Source organism: Staurois parvus, unplaced genomic scaffold, assembly GCF_062004578.1.
Source record: "Staurois parvus isolate SC_StPar_1 unplaced genomic scaffold, SC_StPar_1.0 ptg000027l, whole genome shotgun sequence".
NCBI lineage: Eukaryota > Metazoa > Chordata > Amphibia > Anura > Ranidae > Staurois > Staurois parvus.
The window spans coordinates 6,166,751-6,184,270 of NW_028317823.1; the positions used below are offsets into that span (position 1 = coordinate 6,166,751).

The following is a 17,520-nucleotide window of genomic DNA, read 5'->3' on the forward strand; positions in this document are numbered from 1 at the left end:
TGACCCTAGCCTAGAGTCTCTTTGTCTGACCAGTAGGCATATTACAGAGCTGGGGCTTCCTAAAGACAGTGAGGTTTATCACACAGTAGTGCAAACAGACCTGGATTTCTAGATAGCCATCTTAGACCATGGCATAGGGCATCAGGGTTGCCAGTGGTGGCACACATCAACTAGGACTGTACTACTAAAAGACTAGGCTGATAGTTTTCCATATATTGACATTTCTGTGTATTCTAGGTGGGTAAAGCCCCCCAGACCTGGTGTGCCTATCTGGTTAGGATTCTGTGACACTGTGTTTGATCTATGGGAAGGGAGAAGGTCTGTGAAACTGTGGTAGCTACATGGGAAGAGAGAGGGGAATCTATGGAAATGTGGCTGAATGGGAAGAGTCTGTGGCACTGTTATGGCTGCATAACAGTCAGGTCTGTGCCACTGTGGTAGCTGCATGGCTAAAGAAATGTAGATAAGTAATGGCTACAGGATGGTAATTCTTTGATACTTTGGTAGTTGAAGGAAAGAGGGGGTCTGTGAAACTGTGGTGACTGTATGAGATGGGAGGGGAATCTGTGGAATTACATTCATTGTCGAATGGGGGGGGTCCTTGGCATTTTGGTGACTGCAGAGACGGGAGGAAGGTGTCTGTGGAAGTTTGGTGGCTTCATTGGAAGGGAGTGGGATATGCTGTGCTGTTGTATTTCCATGGGAAGGAAGGGGAGGGAGAGTTTTGATTGTCACTGTGATGTCTACAGTATATAGGAAGGGAGAAGGTAAGGAGCTGTGATTGGCACTGTGATGGCTATATTGGAAGGCAGGGGGGGTCTGTGGAACCTTGGTAGCTGCAGGAGAGGGTGGGGTCATTAGCACTATGGTAAAATCAGTTAATGTTAGAAAAACAATTCTGGGAAGATGAGTAATTAGCTGGAAAATGAAGATTAAAAGTTAATTTCCTGCACTCTTGCCCCACTTCCCTGGTAATTTATATCCACAGATCACCAACATTGCAAATCCTTCTCCACTCAACAGGAAACAAAAATCCATTAATCTCATTGTAAATGAACACCAATATGCTATAAAAATTATATAATTATATTATATATAGCAAAAGTGGAGTCATTCATTAAATACACTAAGAAATTGAAGCCAAACTCCAGCTAACACCTTTGAAAAACAGCAGACTTACTGGCCAGATCACAAGATGAAAATAGAAGAAAGCAAGCCTAAAAAAGACAATCAATGCAGCCATCACATCTAAGAGTCGTTAAACTGCAAAATAATAAATATTTACTTTTGGGTTTAAAACAGCTTTAAGTCCACATCCCTAGTAGCCTTCCACAGCTTAGGATAAACATACAACCCAGTGAAATAGAAATTCTCACATAATCAAGAATCGCTGTATTCCTCAGAGCTGTAATAAAGGGCTTGGATGTCTACTGCACTTGAAGTTTGCTAATCAATGGTGCTAAATTGATTTTTTTAGGAAAACTCGCCATGGAATGTGTATATTATATATAACATCACCCAACAAGAAATATGTACCCAAGCATTGATTTTTGATCTAAGGATAATAAACTGCATATTCTCTGTCTGGGGAACTTGGGCTTTATTACAGCTGTGAGGAATGCATTGATTGAAAATTGTATGAGAATTTATTTTGTATTAGGTCATCTTTTTATCCTAAACCATGGAAGACTACCATGGATGTGGACTTAATGTTGTACCATTGATTGCATCATATTCCCTCATGTGAGGAAAACACAATGAAATACAGATCAATATTCCAATATCTGGGTTAGTTTATCAGTTAGGTAGTGGCATAGCCACATGGATGGTGTTTCTGTTATTGATTTTAGTATTTGTCTGTTCTGATATACTTTATTTTTTTTTCTTTTTTGGTGCTTGTATAGGCTATATTCACAGGGAATCTGACTATTTTGGGGGTCTAGAAGTCTCAATTCACATTGTTGTTTTATGAGAGGTGTACAGAAAATAATGCAAAAGTGGGCATAACTTTTTTTCATTAACCTCCCTGGCGGTATTCCCGAGTGTAGCTCGGGGTAAAGTTTCAGTACCAAAAGTGAGCTACACTCGGGCTTACCATGCGGCGTTGCACAGGGATTCCCTACAGCGCTTACCTTGTCCTTCGCTCCCGCGATGCATCCCCTGCAGCGTCCCCGGGCATCTCCTCCGGCCGATGCCGGCATCTGGCTTTTAAAACGATTATTTCATAGCAAAATATTCCTGTATCAAAGCATTTCACATACATTTTGTCCCTACTGCTTTGTCCTGTGCCCTGCCTGCATTTTTACTGTTCTTTCTGCCTGGAAACTTAGAAAAGTCCATGGCATCCAAAAAGCGTCCCTTTAGGTCAAAATCTTGGCGCAATATTTCAAATTTCAGTGTTTTTGGTTTGATTATATTATTGAATTACATTTATTATTATTATATTATTATTTTTTATGAGTATTTATTAAGTAAGTAATTACTAAGAATTGCAGGCCTACAATACATAACACCAAATTTCCATGCAAAAAATGGTACCGCTTTTGGTACAAAATTCCTGACATAATCATACCGCCAGGGAGGTTAACTTACATAGGTTGCTCAAATTTCACATGCTGGTAGAGTAACTCTTCCTCTATAGGAATTCTTCTTTTTCACTGCAGATAACTAATGACTTCCAAGCAATGCACCATCATTGAGTTCTTAGCGAAGAAGGGGTGCAGGATCTATGACACCCACAGAAGGCTACAGAATGTTTGTGAAGATGACACCATCGACAAGAGCCATGTCTTGTCATTGGTGACTCTTGTCAATGGTTTAATCCCCATTAACATGCTGTAGCCCTCTGTGGATGTCGGAGAACCTGCACCCTTCCTTCATCAAGAACTCAATGACAGCATGTTAGTTCTGCTTGGAATCCATTATTTACCTGCAATGAAAAAATAAGAGTTACTACAGAGGAAGAATAACTCTACCAACATGTGAAATTTGAACAACCTATGTACAACCTATGTATGCTAATGCAAAAGCTATGCCCACTTTTGGTACAGCCTTTGTAGTTATAATATATAACATTTCTCAGCCTTCCATCACACTCAGTTGCAGTCCCTGCTGGCAGTGGTGTATTTAGGTTTTGTGCTGCCCTAGGCAACACAAAAATCAGCCACTCCCCCCCCCCCCCCACAGAGAGAGCCTGACACGAACCAACACCACCCCCATGACCCCCTGATCCCCTCACCCGAGAAAGCCTTCCACTAACACCACCCTCCATAAACCAGCCACCCCCAAACCCCCCCCCCCCCAGCGATAGAGAGCCCTTCACAGCTCCAGACATCCCCTGGAATGAATGAGAGTCAGGCTCTGCATACACTGTGAAGCAGCCGCCAACCTCTCTCGGATCCCACCTGGTCCCCATGCAGCGTGTGTCCCTTCTTCCATGCCTTCTTCCGGCGTGCTGCTCCCTGAAAAATTTCTCCCTAGGCAAATGCCTTGTTTGCATTGTGGTAAGTACACCCCTGCCTGCTGGGAATGTTGCATTGGGTAAATCATCTGTGTGATAAAATCCAGCAACAGTTTATAAAGCATCTATGTGATCCCCTGCTGGGAAACCACCAGCGCTATTCAAAGGGTCTTCTGTCCACCTATTTTCCGTACTCCCAGGCCAGACCAGCCATTGACCTCCTGTATCCCACTCCACTAGCACACAGGATCAAACAAGCATAGTTCCCAGCTGTTATGAAAATATAAGTCCACATACATAAATAAATGCTGTGCTGCCACTAGTGGTTAAGTGTTTGTATTTATATTTGTAATGATGGCTCACAGATAAATGTATGACTATATACCATATATGATGTGCTTAAAGTGTACTCCTCCTCCCCAGGGTCTCAGTACATCCCTATCATTAGGTGGAAATAGACATTCCTATATACCGTGCATGCATAAACCAGTGCTGGCAAACTGAGCAAGAATCATGCCCATCAGTCATAATAATATAAACCGGTTTCAATCAAAGCATAACAATATTAATATGCATAAATGCAGTGCACTTCTGTGCGAATATTAAAATCCCGGTACACCACTATCCACATACAAATATTTAAAGTCCCAATGTGAAACACTTTCCACATTCAGATCTCATATGTGATTCAGTGATTAATCTTCTTATCCGTAAAGATCTTTGTGTTGAGTGCTCCACTTTGTGCTCCCCCTCCAGAGCTCCACTCGCCACAAGATGTTGACCATCTGCATAGGTAGGTCACACTGCGCGTTCAGTAAGCCCCTACTAAGGCTGTGTATTCTTGGCATCTTAGTTCACTGGTTATGGACTCCATATGGCCCTGCCTACGCATTTTGTCATATAACATCATCAGGAGCGGAGCTGGAGCACCCCACTGAATATCCATATATACCCCCCAAAATCCTGAAATTTTATTGAAGCAACAAACACACAGTTTGACCTACCTATGTCACCAACACCTCCCAGTCACACAGTGATGACCAGGACCCAGTAAGATGGGCCACTGATCACATGCTCACTGTGACAGCCAATTGTAATGATCACATAATCAGAAAGCCTATGTAAAGCCTCCAGCATTACAGAATAATGAGAAATGAATGGGAAGGGCTTAATGTATTCAACTACACTTTTTTCAAGCAAGTGTGGGATCAGGCGACAGACTCATCACAGCGTAGCAGTAAATTATGCTGAAGAATAATAAAATTTTGCCTTGACTGCACCATCTACTAGCTGCATGTGGTAATAATGAAATATCGCAAATGTTTCAGCCTACACAAATTAAAAAAAAATAAAAATATAAAAAAACAAACATAAACAAATGTTTGTTTCAAAAATTTTGGAGCCAAACACCTCTAACCAATTTAAAGTGAAACTTCACCCTAAAGGTGAAGTTCTGCTTTATGTTCTCCTCCCCTCCTCCTCCCGTACCACATTTGGCACATTAAAATTTTTTGGGGGGAGCAGGTACCTAGTTTTGATTGCCCTGTGCAAGTCCAGCCATCTTCTCTCTTTGTCCGCAGCCTTCTGAGACCTGTGATGTGTCCCAGAAGGCTGTGGGCAAAAAGAGGGGGAGGACAATTCTTGGATAGTTGTGAGAAGTTGTTCTAGGAGGATGTTTTTGTACCATTCTTTATTCATGGCTGTGTTCTTAAGCAAAATTGTGAGCCCACTCCCTTGGCTGAGTAGCAACCCCACACATGAATGGTCTCAGGATGCTTCACTGTTGGCATGACACAGGACTGATGGTAGTGCTCACCTTTTTTTCTCCAGACAAGGTCTTTTCTGAATGCCCCAAACAATAGGAAAGGGGATTCATCAGAGAAAATGACTTTACCCCAGTCCTCAGCAGTCCAATTTCTGTACCTTTTGCAGAATATCAGTCTGTCCCTGGAGAGAAGTGGTTTCTTCTTGACCCCAGGCCATCCTCCAAAAGTCTTCACCTCACTGTATGTGCAGATGCACTCACACCTGTCTGCTGCCATTCCTGAGCAAGCTCTGCACTGGTGGTGCAGCTGAATCAACTTTAGGAGACGGTTCTGACGCTTGTTGGACTTTCTTGGGGGCTCTGAAGCTTTCTTCACAACAATTGAACCTCTCTTCTTGAAGTTCTTGATCCAATAAATGGTTGATTTAGGTGCAATCCTAGTCGCAGCAATATCCTTGCCTATTCTTCTCTTTTTCTGCAAAGCAATGATGACTGCTCGTGTTTCCTCCAGGTAACCATGGTTAGCAGGGGAAGAACAATGATTTAAAGCACCACCCTCCTTTTTAAAGCTTCCAGTCTGCTTTTCTAACTCAATCAACATGACAGAGTGATCTCCAGCCTTGTCCTCATCAACACTGACACCTGTGTTAAAGAGAGAATCACTGACATGATGTCAGCTGGTCCTTTTGTGGCAGGGCTGAAATGTAATGGAAATGTTTTTTTGGGGGATTAAGTTCCTTTTTTTGGCAAAGAGGGACTTTGAAATTAATTCCAAGTCATCTGATCACTCTTCATAACATTCTGGCGTATATGAAAATTGCCATCATAAAAACGGAGGCAGCAGACTTTGTGAAAATTAATATTTGGGCAACGGCTATACAGGGACTGTTCCGGGTTAATACTGGCAATTTATACTTTCCCTTGAAATGTTTGCTTCCTTTAATTTTTATAAATGAAAGTCTACAATTTCAACAAAGTTGGCCCCCTATCAAATTTTAAAGTGTGCAGTATATTTTTTTAAATGTTAAATTTAATTTTAATTAATTAAAATTACATTAAATAATTTATATTAATTACATTAATTTAAATGTAATACTTAATTGAAAATTTTCAATTTCTTAAATTTCAAAATACATTTTAAGCATTCAAGCTGATAATTGCTATAAGCAAGCACCAAGAAACACATATTTTTAGTAATCTTCAACAAGGAAGACAGGACTTTGGAGAATGCCACTCCTATACATTATTACTGGTCAGTGGAGTCCCTGAACAATTTCAAGCTATTTTGAGCCCAGAATTGTTTGAAGCCTACGTGCCATCACTAAATTTTGGCAGCATCAGTTCACATTAAAAAGAAAAAAGATCAGTCTCTCACAGTGTCTTTAAACAAGTAACCCCCAAAGTGATGAATAAATCCTTCTTTGTTCGATTCTTTCTGTGCATGATAATTAATCCTTTCTCTGCTTGTTACCCTCAAAAAAAAGATAAAACGCACATACTGTATTATCCTCGATATGCGCAAAATTATAACTCCGAATCACAATTAAAAAATTTGTTAAAAATGTACTCCACACTCCACCAAGCGTCCACGTCTAAATATCTGTTATCCTTACTCTTACCCTCTAATTACTTTAATATTTCCTCATATTACATTCCACCAATAAGATTCTCCCACGAAGTCAACTTTTCTCCGTCTTTCCTCTCCAAGGTGATGGACCCTTAGAAAATATCAAAATATAGTATATTTTGACTTCTCAATAAGGTGCTCTCTTGTGCTCCCTTTACACATACATATTACCACCAGTGAAAAGTGAATCCACACTCCACCAATGTGTCATATCACCTTGGAGAGGAAAGACGGAGAAAAGTTGACTTCGTGAGAGAATCTTATTGGTGGAATGTATTATGAGGAAATAATTAGAGGGTAATTAGTAATTAGAGGGTAAGACTAAGGATACCAGATATTTAGACGTGGACACTTGGTGGAGTGTGGAGCACATTTTTCACAAATTTTTGTAAGTGTGATTCGGAATGATAATTTTGCACATATTGCGGCTAATACACTATGTGCGTTTTATCTTTTTATGAGGGTAACAAGTGGAGAAAGGATTAATTATTAATTAATTATTGTGCACAGAAAGAATCGAACAAAGAAAAAGGATTTACTCATCACTTTGGGGGTTACTTGTTTAAAGACGCTGTGAGAGACTTTTTTTGTTTGAACTTTTGGGGAGAAAGTGGTACTTTGGCGTCTAGGGTTGATACAATTGCAGTTCTTAGGGGATACCGATTGTTTAGATTTATTTAGTCGGTTCCCATTAGTCAACCTGACTGCAATGCTATAACTAATATGTCCACCTTAATAATTTTTACAATATTTTTGGAGGGCATATAAGGATTTTATTTGGTAGAGTGTTTAAATATAAGCTCTACTTTGGTTGTTTTGTCCTTTTAAAGTGGAGAAAAATGTAAAAAAACAAATATTCTCTACAGGATACAGTGGTCTCTGACAGATAGAACCATTTTTAATTCCAAATGAAGGCTTTAGCTTGCATGTGATCACTATGTCTATAGTGTTATAGTCTATAGTGATCGCATGACCAGAAGTCACACTGATTGGTTACTACTTATTGGTGGAGACCGGAGCTGGTTTTAAAACTAGCAGGCATGCAAAGTGTTGACTGGTAGTTATCAGAGGCAAAATGTTTATTACATATCCTCAGTACTCAACATTTGTTAACGTATCCTCAGCAGTTACCCTGTACTAAACCCTGAGTTACTATAGCTTTGTTAGAATTGACAAATAATGACTTTCATGAAGAAAATATTACCTGATGCTCCCTGCAGTGCTGATCACAACTGGCTGATTTTTCATTTCAGCACAGATCATGTGACCTAGGCTTTTGGCCACTACCCCAGCACAGGACAAAGTTTAGAACAGTGATTTCTGAAGGAAACATTAGAATTGTATCTTTCATACCAAGCAAGGCTGCTGGCAAAGCATTAAGTTGACATTCGAGAAAAGGTCTACTTTAAAGCGTTTCTGTGATTGGCCCATGCAAGACAAATTAATAGGTTGGTTTTACTTTCCCCAAATCCCCATCATATACAAGTCTTTCTTTGCACACCCACCACTCCTTTCAGCCGGGAGCAAAGAAAAGAAGTCTCTCTAGTTCAAGCTTACACAGAAGTAAGTTGTCTTCCCCATGTGACAGCACTGGGCCATTACCAATCATGAATGCTGTTACATGGATGATAAAGGATTCATCACATGTTTCTTTATACGCAGAAGCACACGGTTTGCTGTAATGGGAATCATAAGTCCGACTAAGATAAAATTGTGAACAAAGAACAAAATGAGACTGGCCCACATATAATTAGAATTTTCATTCCACTGTTTGTGTACTTCCTCATAATTTGTACCTGTGGCAATTATAGTGCTCCCTGTTTCATATTTCATATTTTTCATATTGTTTATAGTTTGTTCTTGTTTTCCAGTCTACGCACCTCCATCATCAGACCATCCGTTCCACATGTAAGTCTTGTTCCAGTGATTCATAGTAACATGTTCATTTTATGTTCTTCCATAGTCTGCCATCTTTTTTATATTTTGAAATGTATCTCAGCCATTTCATGAAAAATTATGATGACAATCATAATGGATGATGACAACTAGCACATGAACGTTATAGAATTCAAACTCGACTTAAAGAAACAGGGAATAATTTAAATGAAAGCATAATTTATGAGTTGGTTTTTATATACAAGAATTTTTAATAGTTTCATGGATCCTTTTGAAACAAAAATAAAACGCAAACAAACCAAGGTCTTTTTATAGATGTACAAAGTCAAGACTGACCTCTTCTAGTCAAAAGCAATGATGTCCAGATTGCAGAGTTTTTTGATGTCCTTGTAGAAGATGACTTGAATGCTTGACTGATTAGCTTCATCAGAGTGATTGGAAATTAAATGAAACGTTCAAATAAAAATAGTCTTGATTACATTGTCTTGTCTTTGTGGCACCAATTAAAGCTCAGTATGGAAATGTTCCTTTATCCCATGAATGTATGATAAGACCTGGTAATCAGAACTTTGTCAAGATCTACTTTAGTCTTAACAGGACTCTGGGTGCCAGTTGTTTCTAACTAGTGAAACATTTGAACCGTTATGATTTCAGGTTTGCAAAATGTTTGATGCTCATATTTTTGGAAGAAGCCAAAATTGTAGGAGAGTTGTACTAAAAAGAAATGCAAAAGTGGGCATAGTGTTTTTTTTATTAATTTACATAAGTTGTTCAAATTTCACATGTTGGTAGAGTAAGGCAGGCCATACATTATGCAATTTTCTGTGGTGGAAGGAAAGAAAATAGCTTGATTCCCTCATCAACACAATCAGTGTTGATCCCCCCTGCCCCTTCCCGTGGAGCTGTTGGATCCTGCCGGCGAGTAGCCTTCCCCACTGGCAGAACATTATGATCGCTGCTGATGGCTATAGCTATGAATGGAACATACTTTAGTATTTATATCCATCACAGGCAACTCTGGCTTAATTTATTGTGTATCTAAATCCCAAATCAAAAAATGTTATATATTGCACCCCACTAGTCCGTAAGTGAGGTGGCTTCAATAATAATTTTTTTTTTAATCTATCCATATTTTCACCTGGTAATCCTGTGAATAACACACTTCCTGTCACTGAATGGCTACACTTACCCCTCCACTCTTTTTATGGATAGAGCTATGGTTGTGCCACTCAAGTTGGACTTCAAACATGATTGCCTTTCTTCATCTCCATTACATTAACGATAGGGAGATTAGTTGTTTATAGATGGAAGATAAGTTTGTTTTACACTTCCAGTTCATGGCAAGGACACAAAACAAAATATAATGCAGCCACCACATAGAACTTTAGAACTGGTAAGCTTTGTTCTTGGGTTTAGTTATACTTTGATTCAATGGCCATGGTGTTAGGAAATGTGTCAAGGCAGATGTCCAGGAACATGCCTGGACATGTGAAAGTTTCAGAATGCATTCTCTTCTGATTATCTTAATGTAATTACCAGGGTGCCAAAGGGTCTGTGACAGTTGTTTGAGTTGTATGGCTGAAAATGTACAGTAATTTATTATTGAGTAAAGAAAATGGCATTGGAGTGGTGACAGATACGATAGAAGGTTTCAACCCCAATTTTTAGATGGTTGTTCCAGTTTTGTAGGTCATTATGACCTGGTGAAGGCATACAGTACGTAAACTGAAATGGTACTTTAGATTCATACCTGTGAACTTCGTTATCTGCAAAAGTAGCACCTGAGCACCTGTCATCGACAACAGCCATTTTGAAGGCAGTACCCATATAGGACATGGTCTACGACATCAACAAGATACATCAGTCATTTTCTAAACCAAATATCATTTTAATCTGGGTGAAATGTTATCCCACCAACAAAATGGCCTCCAACAGCTTATGTTGATGCCAGGTGCTTGTTAACACCATCAATATGCATTTCCTTTTAAGTTCTATATTAACCCATCAAACTTTCTTTATTCTAGCATTTCATTCACTCCTGGGCCTACTCACACGTATTGTCAGCAGCCAATTGGAATGTAAGAACTCATTTTAAACTCCTAATCTCTGTTGTGTAGTGCTAGATGGGTGCAAAAACAGCAAAAAAAAAATCTTGGCTGCTCTATGTCGTGTATGTCTGTACAATGCTTGTTGTCCCAGTCAGGATTGACCTGTGTGTTGAAAAACTGCAATGGTAATCATAGGTTAGAGTGCGTAAGCAAGGACAACTAAAGAAGATCAATCCTATTTGAAGTGTAACCTGGCAAAAATGATACCATGGCCCTCTCTCCTACACAAAAATATTCATTATTACTGCTCATTTTTTGCCATGTTTCATCCATTTTCATAATTCAGTAATTAATTTAGAATGCTATCTCTCCAAGGACAATTGCATGTCCTATATATTATAAATCAAGTTATACATTATAAGTTTACTTCTAATTTTCCTGTATGGTTAGTGGGTGCTCAACCATCTTCAGCCTTCTAATGTGATGCCCTCTAGCTGCTCTAGTATCAATCCATTGATAGGCAGAATGTACTGGCATGAGCTGTCCCCAGCATCTGATTGACAGCCACTTACAGCTAGTCAGAAATGGGGACCAACCCCCCAGCGGTGTGGTAGAACAACTCCATTCAAGTTGTCACATGTCTGTCCTGGTGATGTTTTTGGCCAAGACCTCAGTTGGGAATGCTCCCTGTATGTGGTGAAAGGTCTAGGAAGATCATATGAAGGAGATGGGTCTTGTAGGGGTAACAAGTGCAAAAGCATATTGCCTTACTATGAAATCACATTTGTTTGTCATAGCTCACATTCAGGGTTTTTTTAGCCCTGGAGAGCTGTCCCTGTTGGCTGTCTTCTTATATATTCTCTGAACTGCATATATTATAACATGCAAAATCATTGACAAGGAATTCAGGATCTGCTTAGTATGGTTCAGAGCAAATTTTCATTTTGGTTGTCCAGTTGGTTTCAGTTGGTTGCTATATTAAGTGACTCAACTTTTCCCTCTGTCTATTTTTATTCAGTACTAAGCAAGGGAGTTTTAAAATAAATTCCAAACTTGGCATTTGTGTACTTCCTAAAATAACATTTAGAAACTAAGAATGGTCTCCAGCCTGTGCATTTGCTCGCTCATCACCACAAGCTGAACATTTACCTAAGATATGTCATGTCTGTTTTCTCTTGGTATAATAAAAGGCATTTTTGGGACACCACTGAACTATCCAGGAGTGTGATATCCAGCTCTATAAATGTGTAAATCACTGCAAATGATAATTATGTAGCTGTAGCTGAAAGCACTTGTTAAAGAAGTTTCACTTTAAGAAACGCTTTTGTGTAAACTTCCCACTTAAAATAACTGCGGTACGTTAAAAAAAAAACCTTTGTGTTGCTTGTGTTTAAACGTGCCAAAAGACATGAGAACATTTGCCCAATGCAACCGGTTTAGGCAATGTTAGAGTGAATATCTAGAAGCTTTCCAATTCCCCAATGTCTCCTGGCTGAGCCTGCTTGGAGAAAGAATAAGTCTCCCAGAATGGCTTTTGCAGGTTGATTGATTGATTGATTGCCACTTGCTTCCCCACCTGCCCAAGACAAGTGCTCTCCCTGCATAGGCATAAACATGAATACTCGCTCAATTGCTCATCACCATCTAGGCACATTTATAGTCAGGCACATATAGAAGACTTAAAATAGGTTCACTTGGTGGCCTCTCATCCTCCTCTACATTTCATGATTGAGCCTGAACCATAAATAAAGTTCCCATGATACAAAAAGGGTTGTATTTATTTTGAACTAAACTGCAATGATATTTTTATGAGAGGAAGGAAAAAAATGGTTCATGGCTTCAAATCCCAATCTGCTCCATCTACATGGAAAATAGAAAACAGGATAAAATGTTAATTGACTGCATTTAGTGATTTCAAAAGATCCTATGTAGGTAGAAGATGATGTACACCCAGCTCAACCGGATTGTACATAGTAGTGTAGCCTCAGCCAGTGCTACTCCACAACCCACACCCCCTGATGCATTTGCCCTTCCCACTGGGGGGCTTGATCACAAATCACTCCACTCCTAAGGACCAGGTGGATCGCATTGTCTCCTGCACTTCAGGCTAGTTCAAAAGATCTCAACAATACTTGGATCTCCCATTAAAAGTGATATCTTCTCCATTAGCTGATTTCCTAGAAAGATCCCTAGGCAGTCCAGGATCAGTTTGAGGGGTACCAAAGGGAAAACCCCACTCTAAATACAGGAGTATTTGGTTTTTTCAAATATCTACAGGTAGACCAATCTGTATAGAACCTTGGCAATCAAAATATGTGATTAGCGAGGAGTGGGCAATTTCTCATCAGAATGCATTTGGGTAAATTTAATCAAATTGACCTCTTATTTCACTTTGCAACACTTGACCACCAAGTAATCATGAACAGGTGTAATCACGTGGCTTTTGTTCAATATCAAAGCCATATGATTACTAGGTCAGCAAACTGCTAGGATGTTGGATTAAAACTGGTAGAAGTCCAAATGACCAGTTTACCAGTTCTGACATCACTGGGCCTAAAATAATGTATGTAATAAAAATGGAAAGGTTTTATTCAACACTTTCATTAGTACGTTGAAGAGGGAGAGAGGAACCAGATAAGACTAAATATCAGCAGACTAAAATTCAGTTTTAACTAATAATAAATGCAAAGCAATATAAAATATGTGTGCTTATTTGTGTGCATACCTGTAAAACAAAATATTCTGTATATAGTTGGCATATGTCATAGTCCTCAAAAAATACTCCAAATGCTGCAAAATATGTTTTTTGTGTAGTTCTTGTCTATAGAAATCTTTCAAGATGCTGCAGTATGTTACAGTACTGAGAGGCTATATATGTCTATGTGTAAATCTGTGTAAATTTGTGTTTTTTGTTCTTTCCTCTGAAGTATGGGTTTCTTATGGTAAGTAGAATGTGTAATACAGTGTGTAGTTGTAAAAATATATCATAAAATATTATATATATTTGTGCAACCTTCTTTCCCAGTGTGTCGATTATCCTGTAGAGTACAAGAGTAGACCTTAGAACCTATTATCCTGTTCACATGTACCCTAGAACAGAGGTGCACAACCAGGAGGTAACACCTTAAAGTGTAATTACGGGCAAAATTTAAAAATGATATTTACGATGCTGTCTGGCATTAGCATTAACACAGTAGTTTTTAGTTTTCCACTGTAACATTGTTATAATTTGTTGATCCTGCTAGTAGATCTTTATTTTTCTACTTCCTTTAGCAGGGTGACAACACTGCTCATGCTGCCATGAAATTGTTCAGCAACGTTGTCGCCCTTTGGACAGAATAGTCATAGATGGACATGTAGTTTTCAGTGATAAACAACTTAAAGTCCAACTTTTGCAAACACTTTTTAAGTTGAAACAGCAACATGATTTTTTTCAAGCAGTTGCTGTACCTACTTAAAGAGTGTTAGCTGAAGTTGATCTTGTGTTGGAAAAAAGGTGTAAGCAATATGAATAAAAGCTGACCATTGTAAGCCCCCACCCCCATTGTAATATGTTTTTTTTTCAACCTTGTAACTACCACTTGGCCTTTTAAGCCTTGTTCACATGGTCATACTACAGCGTACCCCTGTGCGAACGCTGTGTCTACCCCCATGAGGATGCAGAGGCGTTCCATGCATCCCCAGGCAGGCAGCTCTATTCATGTCAATCGGGACACAGCAGCTGTACAGACATAGACACTGCTCCCAATTTAACATCCATGAGGACGTGGCACCGATGCTGGCAGTGTACACCCTTTTGAACAAGGTCTTCCAGGAATTGGAAAAATAATGGATCTACGGCGTGGCATGATGAACTGGTTATAAAGAAAGAAAAACGGATGCTTCTCAACCATCCCAACAAGTTTGATGTGTAGGATGGCCTCAGCCGCAACCCTGGCCATGGCCTCTGATAGGATTTGCAACCCACCCAGGGCTTGGTCACAGAAGTGGTGCCACCTCTGTGACCAAGCCCCTGGTGGGCGGGCTGAAACGCATCAGAAGGCGTGGCCAGGGTAGTGGCTGAGGCCATCCTACACATCAGACTTGTTGGGCAGGTTGAGCAGCATCCATTTTTCTTACTGGATTGGAACTACTGCAGGCATCTTGGGATGCTGCTACCCTCTTCCATATATACTGGCAGGGTAACTTTCCCTTACTATCCGGCTTGGAGCGGCACCACAAGCTAACTTTGCACAACTGGTTATAAAGCTATGTTATGCTGGAGACAAACTTCTGTATGCTAGTGACAAACTGCATTATATACGTATACTTTATGCATTTTGCCTATAGTTACACTTTAAATGGTAACCAACAGACATTTAGACATTTGGGTTGCAATATTAATAAGGGCATAATGGCAGTAGGTTCTATGGAAATCATATGTTGATTATATATATGCAAAGAACTACACAGAAAATACTGTGCGATTCTAAATCAATGGCATAGCAACAACTGTGACCCCAAAAGAAAAAGGTTGAGCACCTCAGTACTAGAATATAGTAAGCCAGATTAAATAGCTTCTCTCCAATTCAACTATTTGCCCTAAAGTGAACAGTCCTTCAATCTCTGCAATTTATTACATTTTCTTGAAACACAACTATACCTTTCTGACAATTTCACATTTCATGCAATCCATTGAAAACATTTAAACTGGACTTCTATACTTTGTATTACATTATTATTTTCTTATACTTAGAAAGGCCTTTTAAGTATTCTTTTTGGTTAATGAGAAATGTTGCTTGTTGCTATAAGGAAGTGTATTTATAGAAGCTATGTGTATAAAATGTACCCGCTCTTGTGCATATAATCCTAGCAGCCTTATGATTCAATAGACACAGCTGTAAACCTTGACATGTCAACTCTTCATCCAGCTTGGCATGCAGCAATTACTGATATACAGTAGATGTGAAATCACACATAATATTTAATTGTACTGCTTCGAAATATCACATTTTGTCAGAAAGGAGGTGTTTAGTGTTAGTTTCCTTCACTACAACCAAAAAATTCCCTATTTTCCTTCATGTACATCCTAAATTGTCTTATTTCTGCCTGTAAATTATATATGTTAGGTAAAAATGCCCAATGGGGTTGACAAGTAATTTCTGATATCGATATGCAGAGATACATGCCATAATGGCTTTTACTGCTTGGAAGAACTTAGTTGATTTAGTAAAGGAGTATAAAAAAATCACTTTGCAGATGTGTATTTGTTGGCATTAATCATGTGCAAGCAAAAATTCCATGGGGATGATTTGCTAAAATGGGAGTGTGCAAAATCTGGTGCAGCTCTGCATAGAATGCAATCAGCTTCCAGGTTTTTTTTTTCCCCAGCAATGACAGATCCTCCCATCACCAACAATGCACCCCCGCCGCCCCAGCAATGACAGATACTCCCATCAGCAACAGTACACCCCCCCCCCCCCCCCCTCAGCAATGGCAGATTTCCCATTATCAGCAATAGACCATGATATCACCATGAAAACACAACCACTGAGCGGCATTACATCCCTCAGCAGTCAACATCAATAGACCCTCTGGCATGCCCAAGCACTCCTTGCTGGCACACATTGGGTTTGATTTACTAAAATGGGAGTTTTCAAAATATGGTGCAGCTCTGCATAGAATCCAATCAGCTTTCAGTTTTTTTTTTCCAGTAATGACAGATACTCCCATCAGCAGCAATACACCCTCGCCCCCCAGCAATGACAGATCACCCATCAGCAACAATAGACACCACCATAACACAACCACTGAGTGACATTACATCACTCAGCAGTCAGCATCAATAGACCCTCTGGCACGCCTAAGCACTCCTTGCTGTCACGCATTGGGTTTGATTTACTAAAGCGGGAGGAACTAGTTAGCTTCCAGGTTTTTTTCCCCAGCAGTAACAGACCTCCCGTCAGCAACAGTAGACCCCCCCCTTTCCCCACCAGTGACAGATCTCCCATCAGCAACAATAGACCCCCACCCTCAACTAGGAATGACAGATCTCCCATCAGCAACAATAGACCCCCACCCTCAACTAGGAATGACAGATCTCCCATCAGCAACAATAGATACCACCATAACACAACCCCTCAGTGACAATAAATTCCCCAGCTTCCAGGTTTTTTTTGTCAAACATTATTTGAACAAACTGAAGATGGAAGTTGATTGGTTTCTATGCAGAGCTGCACCAGATTTTGCACTCTCCAGTTTTAGTAAATCAATCCCAATTTCCTTTTCACATGATTGGATATCCATAGTGAACACAGCTTCACCTTATTTACTAAGCTAAGTGGACATTCAAGTGGACACTTAGTTGAAACATTCATTCTTCTAAGTGAAGATTCTCTACTCCATTGTGTAACTCGGTTTTTATGAACACTGCTGCAAATGCTCCTTCTAAGCAACTCCCTTGGCTATTGGAGGAGCACTGACGTAAATAGAATGGCTTTAATATTGCCCTTATTAATTAGATTAGAGAGCCTGATCATTGTACATGTACTACTCTGCAATCTTCCACGAGGGCTTCCTCAGGTAATACGTAGTTTTGGAAGATATTTTCTACATACAGCTGGTATCAGGTAACTCACCTCAAGAAACCCAAGGGGAGCAATTATTTTGATAGTTCTCAATCATACAATACTTTGTCTAAGATATAAAAGAGCATACTACAATGATGATTCATAGGGACTGATAT

General features: G+C 39.6%; 1 protein-coding gene across 5 annotated transcripts in view; it reads left to right on the forward strand.

Moving 5' to 3' along the window:
* The window catches only part of GRM5 (glutamate metabotropic receptor 5), a 546,141-nt gene that overhangs the window by 516,381 nt on the left and 12,240 nt on the right, over nucleotides 1-17,520 (forward strand). For 4 of the 5 annotated variants that reach the window (XM_089656651.1, XM_089656647.1, XM_089656644.1 and 1 more), the window contains exon 9: nucleotides 10,773-10,826. The exons of the other annotated variant lie outside the window; for it this stretch is intronic. In XM_089656651.1, the coding sequence (XP_089512777.1) occupies nucleotides 10,773-10,826 (54 nt within the window). The remainder of the gene's footprint in view (nucleotides 1-10,772; nucleotides 10,827-17,520) is intronic. 5 annotated transcript variants of the gene reach the window in all.